This window comes from Centruroides vittatus, unplaced genomic scaffold (assembly GCF_030686945.1).
Source record: "Centruroides vittatus isolate TY-2023 unplaced genomic scaffold, ASM3068694v2 contig_790, whole genome shotgun sequence".
Taxonomy (NCBI): Eukaryota; Metazoa; Arthropoda; class Arachnida; order Scorpiones; family Buthidae; genus Centruroides; species Centruroides vittatus.
The window spans coordinates 242,216-253,265 of NW_027122510.1; the positions used below are offsets into that span (position 1 = coordinate 242,216).

General features: G+C 33.9%; 1 protein-coding gene across 1 annotated transcript in view; it reads left to right on the forward strand.

Annotated features, from left to right (window-relative positions):
• Positions 1-930, forward strand: part of LOC136981733 (alpha-tocopherol transfer protein-like) — a 149,082-nt gene extending 148,152 nt beyond the window's left edge. Inside the window, exon 5 of the mRNA XM_067278085.1 lies at positions 539-930. Within this exon, the coding sequence (XP_067134186.1) occupies positions 539-892 (354 nt within the window). The 3' untranslated portion in view covers positions 893-930. The remainder of the gene's footprint in view (positions 1-538) is intronic.
• The last annotated feature ends 10,120 nt before the right edge of the window (positions 931-11,050 follow it).

An 11,050-nucleotide genomic window follows, 5' to 3' on the forward strand; every position in this document is an offset into this window, starting at 1 on the left:
ATTTTAGACAAAATAATATTTCATAATTAACTATTATATGTATATATCAATCGTTTAACTAAAAAACTACCGTGTTAAATCGTCTTTTTATCTTTAATAGAAAAATGCATATCCTGCTCGATATAAGCAAATTCATTTCGTAAACGTAAATGTTATTCTTAAGGCGTTTCTAAGCATTTTTCTTCCACTTTTACCAAGTAAACTGAAAGACAGAGTAAGTGTCTGTAATTTTTTTTTATTAATTTACATCGAATTTTTTACTTTATATTTTTGATTACGGGTAGAAACTTAAATACATATACATAAGATAAATATAGCGAGTATATAACTCTATACGATAGAACCTACAGTATATGAATAAATTGCAATTAAATTAATGAAAATCAAAATTTACAAAATATTCGATTTTGTAAATAATTCATTTTTATTTTATTTTATTTTCTTAATCGCTGTTTTATAAGAAAAAATAATTTAGAATAATTTGCGCTCATTTAATTGTAGATTTGTTATAATAATTGACTCGTACTGTACCTTACAGATTCATCTTCATTCTGATATGTCAACACTACACAAATTTATCGATCCCGATTGTCTGCCCTTGGAATTAGGAGGAAATTTGTCAAGTTTCGATCCGACTGCAGCCAATAATATGATTAAAGCTAACGAAGAATACTTTAGAAAGAACGAAGAATATGTGAAATTGTACGAAGAACAAAAGAATAAAAATTTCAGCCAAGGCACATTTCGCTACGTTAGCGAAGAATTTCAAGACGAAAAAGCTATGAAACGTTTAGAAAGAACCGAAGAAAACTTTAAATGTTATTCTCATGACCCGGAAGCATTTTTGGCTGCCATGAACGAAGGTTCTGAATGTGAGATTACACATTTCTAAATAGTATAAACGTAATTGCTCTACTATATATGAGCCGTTGACAGTAAAAGTGATGTAAGATTTTTGTCTATATTAAGAAATTTAGACCTATAGTTCAGCACCGATACAAAATGTAGTAAGGATGTTTTGTTACTTTCTTTTTCCTGTGGGTAAGTGACGTAAATATTTTGGAAAAACTGACTTTAACCACTTTCGTGTTCAATCGTTTATGTTATGAATTGTGTACATTCCAATTAAATATCTCAAGGAATATGTATAACAACAGCTGATAATAAATTTCGATATAAAATATAAATTTACATAATACGAAGTATTTAGTTGTATAGGCTTAAATCAAACGGGATCCGTTATGAAATTCGATAGAATTAATAATTTCATTCTGTCGGCATTTCGTCGGTATTATTAGATTTTCAATTTCAATTCTTACAGTCATTAATGCTTCAAGTGACTTCAAATACTACCATCTCTAAGGGGTCTGAAAGTCGATGTACCAGGAACTGTAATGAGAAAGCCGAGATTTAATTTAAAATATTTATTTATTGTTGTGGCGTGATATGTATAATATACAACACAACACCAGTTTTCAAGAAATAGGATTCACGTTTAATGTTTCGCCATTTCAAACAAAAGCTGTCGCTTTTTCTTTCCGTTTTTCTTGTGTCTCTGGTGTTCAAAACATACAACTTCGAAATTAAAGAAATTACCGAATTACATATAATTCCGATAATTTACCAGTTTTAAACTTCATATATAGAAGTTTTTCTACCAAATTTCGATATAATTGGTCCAATGAGCCCTGAGAAATTCTACAAAATACAGGCCAATACTTACACACCTACACATACAGAATTTTATTCCTATTTGAGATTCTGAAGGTTTTTAGATAAAATATTCTAGAAATTAATAGAAAATCTTTTAAAATTGAATGTAATAATTCGAAATTTTCATCACAGCTACACATTAAAGAGAAGAAGGAACAAATGTTGACAGTCTGTTCCTGACTGTCATCATTTGTTTCTTGTCTCTTTAGTCATGGGAGATAAAGATCTCTCTCAGTAACTGACTGTAATGACGGTCAATTGTGAACAGAGATTTTTATCTCTCATGACTAAAGGGCTGACTAAACCGAAAAAGGTCATCATGACACCCAGTGAAATTATCCTAATTTGTAATCTCTATTAGATGAGAAAAATGGTATAAATACAGGATACGCGCCAAACTCCGAGCACAGTTCATAGTCCAGTATCCTATTATTGTGAATTTGTGTGCCATACTCTCTGGGATAGGAACCTCCGCCTAAAGAAGTTGATTCGGATAAATCAAGTTATTACAGAGGTAATATATTATCGTTTGTAAACTATTTCTTTTATTTTCCATATTAGGGATTATTATATTGTTAACGCTCTCTAAGTTAGATAGAATGTTTAGTTTTTTTATTTGTAATTTCTCTTATTTTTTGTTATTATAATTTTGTAGTTTACTTCTTCAGTTAGTTTAGTTGTCGTAGACTTAGTGCATCATAATTTCCTATCTCTTACTCAAGTGTCTCCCCGCTCTTCAGTTAATTAGCCCTCCTTTTAATGATAGAAATTTATAAATCGTGAGTTAAACCACGATTAGAAAGAATAGTTTAACTGCTGTCAGCATCCTGACGTTGATCGCGATTATACAATTTTGATTGTCAATAAGCTCAATAATCGCCATCCTTCGACGTAGAGGCTAATCAATACGATTAGTTAGCCGATTGTGAGATACAACGAGTGCAATCCAAACTCCGTGTCCCTGACCGTCGTCACACTGTTAACATTAAGAGGATAAAAATTTAACCAATTATAAAGCATTCCCTGTTCTGTAACAACAAGAAAGTAAACAAAATAAAGCAATCAATAATTTATAAGTAAAATTTCAGTTTTTCGGATGTAAGAAGACAACACAACCCACGGGCAATCCACTAAGGGGATGCCACCCAAAGAACGTTTACAGGAAATTGGCGCTTATTTAGGTGTTATAAACGTGAAGAAATCTCTGAAAACTCCATGTAGACAATCAACTAGAACCCACTACTTACTACTAGTGTTCATTGGTTTTATCCACTCAATCACTGTGGAGCATTATTTTTATATACTTCTAATTTTATGTGTTCAGAAGTATGTGGTTAAAATAATAATAGTAAATTAGACATGACTTTATTCCATATTTATAAAGCAAAACAAATCAGTCTGCAATAAATAATAATTTTTCTAGTTACATTTTTAATAATATTTATATAAAAGTAAAATATTCCCGCTTTTCTCTCGTATATTTATTAAAGTTACGACCAATAGTCTTTTCGAATAGCGAATACCAAATATTCGGCCAGGAGCGTGGCCGAATAGCTGAACATTCGGCCAAACTATTCGGCTTGATTAACGCAAGTACGAAAATTGGCGCGCAAACCGCATTATTGCAAGGATCGCGCACCTTGCTCTCTATTGGCCCGCTGTCACTACGCTTCGCCAATCACGTTAATTCTTGACAGTTGTAGCGGACAGACATGAGCGTCATGACAGTACGTGATAAGTGATGATATCAAATATGGATAACCATGAAATAACGTACACGTGTAAATAACAAAAAAAGAAGAAAGAAAGACCGCGAAGTGAAAATGTGAAAATAAATATGAAATTGAGTTGATAACGTAATCGAACAAGTCGAGGCAGCTTATTGGCGCGAAATTCTTTGCCGTCAATGCCAAATAATTGTTCTCATACAATTCGGGAAGCTAAGTGCTTGTAATGATAGTCACTTAGCGTGCACGGGCGAAAGCTTGGGGCCGTTCAGTCTATGAAGCTGTGAAATCGTAACTGTGACTTATACCGACGTCCTATCTGTCTCTTTTTTCCGTCATCACCCAGGCTATGTGTCACGTAATTGTAAAATGGGACATCTTTTCTTACCACGCCTAAACTTTACAAAAGGAACACACATTCAAATTTTTAAGTTTCTAGCACCAGTAGTTTTGGCTCTGCGTTAATTATCCCATTAGCACTTATTCTTTTATATACGAGTATATACATGACTAAACTACATAATAAGTAGGCAGTTTTCATTTGATTTGTTACCTTTTTTTGATCCCTTAAAAAATAACTTAGTTATATTACTTTTCCTTTGATCTATAAGATAAATAATAAAAAAAATTCCGATTTTTCGAATTTAAAATGTATCTTTAGCATTAATAAAAGTTACGAAAATGATTAATTTACTGTGTTTTTGTTGTTTCTTACTCCTGTTTTTAGGTATTCGACCGAATAGCGAAAAATACTCCGAATATGCCGAAAACCGAATAGTAATCTAATATTCGTTACCTAACTATTATTTATATAATATAATTTATTGTTTAATGATAATCACATGTTTAAATTTTTTTATTTTATATTGTTGCAGCATTCCTGCAGATAGCCTTCCTTTGCTAGAACAGGTAAGAGGTTTTAACTAATATTTTTGCTGTTATTCCTTTAATGAAATGCGTACAATTATCTTAGTGATTTCTTGAAAAATTTAACTAAGTTACAAAAATTATTATATATATGTAATGATTATTATATACATATATAGTGAAGTTTTACATAAGGAATATCGATGTTTTTCGCTCCGAAATGTGTTAAAACATAACCTAATGTAGAATTTAATCACTTGTAAACGAATTTTAGTAACTGTCATCAAAATTGCAACAATGTTAAAATTATAATTGTCTTTTTAACACTTAATTCATGTCATAAATACTTTGAAATTGTACACTATAGACTTGTTTTCCTGCAAAATTTTTTTAACTTGTACGAAATTTTTATTTTTGAAAAGAAGTGTCCATGATAAGTTATTGCTATAGAAATATCAAAATAAGAATTCTTTAAATATAAATACTGTTTCTATTTACGTTCTACATTCTCAGTAATGTCATATCCTTATTTCTGTTACGGGAATGTAAATTTTTCTTACGCAATTATTAATGTTAATTGGTTTTTACTTGTTATTTTCAGTGTAACATTGTTTTTCCAGCGAGTTTTTCTTGGTTCCGATACAGAAACTACGATTTTTCGGATATGCATGCTTTATACAAAATGTTTCCTGAGGAGAGGGAAGAATTTCCATGGGATGAAACAGCACTTACAGAGTTTAAAAGAATTATAAGTAAGTATTATCATAAAACATATAATACATTAAATTTTTATATGGTAAATTTGTATAAAAGTATAATTAGGAAATAGGCCCGGCGTTGCTCGGGCAAAAGTAACGATAGAGAAGATTAAGATTATTACGTTATAGTCACAAAAAAAAGTAATTTCATCAACAAAGTAAATATTTCTAAAGAAATGTCGAATTTGAAAATCGAATATGTTCTTACATATTACTCTTTTTCTTTTTTTTTTTTTTCCAGCGACCGTAAATTTTGCACGTCGCTTTCTCTTGTTCTCCATTGTTTAGTTAACACTTTGGTACTTAAATTTGGTACTCTGTGTACCAAATTTCAACTTTAAACTCCTAACCGTTTTAGCGAAAATTAAGATTATTACGTTATAGTCAACCTTACCCGTTTTCACAGAATGCAAGAATTGTTGGGATCCCCTGTTTCGAGACTAATTAGAAAACTTTTAGGTGGGTCTAAAAACATGTTCGATTTTTCGCAAAAACGAAAAAACTGCATCTGCGTCTTGCACATCGCTTTCTCTTAACACTTCCATTGTTGATATTTCCATTGTTGACACTTTCATTGTTATTTAACACTTCCATTCTTGATGAAAGTGATAAGCCTAAATCCTGTCCCTCTCCCCGTGGGAAGGAATTTCGAAAAATCCCTTCTTAGTGTACGTTTACGTGACGTAACGTAACTTGTACCAAATTTCAACTTTTAACTCTTAACAGTTTGGGCTCTTAACATTTCCATTGTTAACACTTCCATTGTTGACACTTCATTGTTACTTCACACTTTCATTGTTACTTCACAACTTCCATTGTTACTTCACAACTTCCATTGTTGATGGAAGTGTTAAGACTTAATCCTGTCCCTCCCCCCCGTGAAGAGGAATTTTGAAAAATCCTTTCTTAGTGTGCGTTCTCGTGACGTACCCTAACTGTGTACCAAATTTCACCTTTCAACTCCTAACCGTTTGGGCTCTGCGCTGATTATTATTAATTATTATCAACTCGACTCGATTATATATATAGATTTGTGACAACGACTTGATTTTTAAGTATAATGTCTTAATAACAGCTCACCATTATTAACTCACATCATTCTCAAGTAGAACTTTTAGCATGTATGAAATATATAAATGACTATAAAAAAACCAAATAAATGGTTAAATATATGAATTTTAATATTTTTATAATCATTTTTTCAGTTGAAAATGGATTAAAATGTAGAATGGACGACATATTTCTTCTCGGATTTCTTCGTGCCAGAAAGTTTGATGTAGAAAAATCGCTTCGACTGCTGAAAAATCATTATTTTACGAGAATCAACTATCCACGTTTGTATAAAAATCTGTTTCCATCAAAGTTCGAAAATATTTTACCTTTAAATATAATAAGAATATTGCCGAAGCCAGATCAACACGGGAGAATTATTATTACAATAGAAGTTGGTAAGATTAATAATTATTTTCAGTTCATGTATAACTTACAAAAAAAGACAATTTAATTATTGCAATTATTATTCTACTAGCAAGTAGACCCGGCGTTGCTCGGGCAAAAGTAACGATAGCGAAGATTAAGATTATTACATTACAGTCACAAAAGAAAAAGAGTAATTTCATCAACGAACTAAGTTTTTCTAAACAAAGGTCGAATTTAAAAATCGAATGTGTTCTAACATATTACTCTTTTTCTTTTTCCTTTTTTTTTTTTTTTTTTTTTTTCCAGAGCCCGTAAATCTTGCACGTCGATTTCTCTTGTTCTCCATTGTTACTTCACACTATCATCGTTACTTAACACTTTGGTACTTAAATTTGGTACCCTATCTGTGTACCAAAATTCAACTTTCAACTCCTAAACGTTTTAGCAAAAATTAAGATTATTACGTTGCAGTCAACCTTACCTGTTTTCACAGAATGCAAGAATTGGGTCGCCGTGTTTCCAGATTAATTACAAAATTTTTAGATGGGTCTAAAATTATGTTCGATTTCCCGCAAAAACGAAAAAACTGCAACTGCGTCTTGCACGTCGCTTTCTCTTAACAATTTCATTGTTACTTGACACTTCCATTGTTACTTGACACTTCCATTGTTGATGGAAATGTTAAGCCTTTATCCTGTCCCTCTCCCCCGTGGGGAGGAATTTCGAAAAATCTCTTCTTAGCGTGCGTTCTCGTGACGTACCCTAACTGTGTACTAAATTTCAACTTTCAACTGCTAACGGTTAGGACCTAACCGTTTGGGCTATACGGTGATTATTATTATTATGTTGGGTTAAGTGAGATATACTCGGTTAACACCGGTGGCTGTGTACTATGCCAGACCAAAGTCAAGGCATAGTAACCAAAACAGAAATTAAAGAAGTGTATCAGTGTGTGTGTCTGTATTCAGGAATTTTCTCACAATATGACATGTATTCAATATAGTGGCCTTCTGTAGAGTGATGTATGTGTTTCTATTCAATTCTAATGTGCCCAGGCTTTTGTGTAGTGTGTGTGGTATGACACCTGTAGAGGAGAGAACAACAGGTACAATAAGCACCCTATCCATCCTCCACAGATGCCTTATTTCCTGGGCGAGTTCTGTGTACTTGCTAATTTTTTCAGTGCATGCGTTTTGTATATTGTGAGTGTTTGGAATGGATATGTCTATAATGTATGTGATTTTATTGTGTTTGTCAATGAGTGTGATGTCTGGTCTGTTGTGGTAAATTGTTTTATCTGTGATTATGGCTCTGTCGTAGTACATTTTGTGCGTGTTGTTTTCCAATACTGTCTGTGGAATGTATTTGTAGTATGGTTCGTGGATGTCTGCTAATTTGTGTTTCTTTGCAAGCTCTTGGTGTATTATATTTGCTACTTGATTATGTCTGTGTAAATAATCTGTCTGTGCCAAGAGCTTGCAACCAGAAGTGATGTGTTGTATAGTTTCTGGCATGATGTGACATTTTCTGCATGTGTCATTTGTGAGTGTTGCATCTTTGAGTATGTGTTTTCTGTAGTTTTTAGTATTTATGACCTGATCCTGTATGGCAATCATGAATCCTTCCGTCTCCCCAAAGAGGCATCCCCGAGCTAACCAGCTGTTTGACGCAGTTTTGTCAACAAAATCCTGGGCCAGATCGTAAGGATGCCTGCCATGGAGTGCCTTTCGAGCCCACAATTGCTTAATGGTGTCTATGTTTTTTATATGTTGTGTTGTGTCCATATGATGTGAGTGTAAGTTTAATGGTGTGTTATTCAAGTCTGCTAGAGTTACTGCTTTATGTAATTGTGATGTTTCTTGTTTTTTGTAGAAAAACTCTCGCAGTGACTGTATTTGTTTGTAGTGAAGGTTAACTATGTCAATCAGGCCACGTCCGCCATCTTTACGTGGAAGGGTTAATCTTTCTGTGGCAGATTTAGGATGATGTTGTTTATGCTTAGTAAGTGTTGTTCTTGTTTTCCTTTGGAGTTGCTCAAGATCAGTGTGAGTCCAATGTATAACTCCAAAAGAATATGTGAGTACTGGGATGACATATGTGTTTATTGCTTTAACTGTGTGTTTTGCATTTAATTGTGTTCTGAGAATAGCATTTAACCTACTTTGGTATTCTTTAATTAATCTTTGCTTTATTTGTGTATGTTCTGTTAGTTTGGCCTGTTGGAATCCTAAATACTTGTAGAACTCGCCCTCTTCCATGGATTCAATAATGTCTCCATTTCCAAGTGCAAAATCTTCTTTCTTCAGGATTCCTTTTTCTATGTGAACTGTTTTGCATTTATCTAGGCCAAATTCCATTTGTATGTCCTTGGTGTATGAATGTGTGATTTGTAGGAGTTGATGAAGTTGTTTTTGTGTGGATGCATAAAGTTTTATGTCATCCATGTACATGAGATGTGACAGTGTAAACTGTGTTGTTTTTTTGTGTCTGATATTGTAACCATATTGCGTGTTGTTTAACATGTTGGATAATGGGTTCAGGGCTAAGCAGAACCAGAGAGGACTCAAGGAATCTCCTTGAAAAATTCCTCGCCTAATAAAAATTTGGTTTGTTTGTATGGAAGTGTTACTAACCCTGAGATGTAGTGTTGTTCTCCAGTGCTGCATAGTGTTTTGAAAGAATGTAATGAGTGATGGATGTATTTTGTACATGTGTAGAATATGTAGCAGCCAACTGTGTGGAACACTGTCGAATGCTTTTCTGTAGTCTATATATGCCATGTGTATGTTTCTGTGTTGTTTGTGTGCTTGCCGTAGAATGACTGAATCTATGAGTAACTGTTCTTTGCATCCCCTGTGGTTTCTACGACAACCTTTTTGTTGTTCTGTTAGAATGTCGTGTTCTTCAATATGTTTGTATATTTTGTTTGCAATACAGGATGTCAATAATTTTTAGAGTGTTGGAAGACATGTAATTGGTCTGTATTGTGTGGGGTCTGTGGTATTGTTGTTTTTAGGTTTCATGTAGGTGATGCCCTGGGTAAGAAAATTTGGCATGTCTTGTGGATTGATGATGATGTGTGTTAGGTGTTTAGCTAGTTCTTGGTGCAGTGATGTAAACTTTTTGTACCAGAAATTGTGAATGTTGTCTACACCAGGTGTCTTCCAGTTGTGTGTTCTGTTAACAGTGTATTGGAAATCATGTATGTTTATTTCAACACAGGGCATAGTTGGTATGTTGTGCAAGTTTCTGTTCTCCTCCTCAATCCAGCCTGCATCAGCATTATGCGTGACAGCACTGGACCAAAGAGAAGACCAATATGTTGTGAGTTCTTCTTCTGTTGGTGTGCCACTGTGCTGTGTATCAGTGTTTGCTTTGTTATTAATTTGTCTGTAAAAGAGTTTTTCATTGTTTGTAAATAATTTATTTTGTTGTTTTCGTAGTGTACATGTTTTGTAACGTTTGAGTCTACGTGCTTTGGCAGCAAGTTTTTGTTTTAGTGTATCAATGTATTCTGTAATGTGTGTGTTGTGATGTTCATGTTTTGTGTGTGTTTTTATTTTCTTGAAAATGTTGTTGAGCTGTTTCCTTAATTTGGGTGTTATGTTGCTTTTAGTGTATTGTGTCAGCCTGCCTAATTGCTGTCTAATGTCATTTATTTGTGTTTCTATTCTTCTCTGCCAGGCAGGCTTGTGATAGAATTGTGTTTTCTGTGTATTTGTCTGTGACTGTACTTTCAGTCCATGGTGTGTCACTACTGTGACTGCCCCAGCATAAACTAATGTATGAATGTCTGCGAGTGTAGAAATTGAATGAATGTAGTGTGGTATTAAGTGAGTGTTTACATAATTTAGTGTTTTTCCTACTTCCTTTGACGTGTTGATTTTTGGTATTCGTGGTCGTTGTGTGGGATCTGTGCCTGTATATTTAGTGAGTGTTTCCTGAAATATAAGTGAGAGCGTATTAACTAAATCCATGTCTATGTTATCAGTGATGGACGAGGAAGTGTCTGTAGTATCATTAGTGGTAATTGTTGTATGTGTGTTATTATCAATGCTTGTTGCTGGATTATCCTGACAGGTTACGTGATCTTCATTAATGTTAGATGTTTCTGTCTGTTGATGTATTTGATCAGCAACCTGTTGTTTGATAAGTTCAAGTGTTGTTTGTGGAATAAGGTTGTTGTGTATAATTGTTCTTTTTTGATCAACAACCCTTTGTTCGGTAACAGTGAGGTGAGGATATTGTTGTGTGAATTTATGGTGTAGTTGTTGTCTGTACGCTGTCATGTTTGTTTCAAGTTTTGTGATCGCTGTAATAAGTACGGATGATAAACTCGTTCATTTCTACTGTCCATTTCATCCGTTGGCGTGGTTTTCCAGCCTTTGTGGTCTGTGGATGCATTGCCACAGAAACACCAAGGCTGGGTTGGTTCCTCACATTTGTTGAGGGCATTGCAGTAGCCATGCTTGGGCCGGTGCTGCTTTCGCCACCGGTAACCAAGGGAGACTGTGGCCTATTTTTCGAACGTGAGCCTCTGCCTAACTCACGAACGCGGACCTTGTT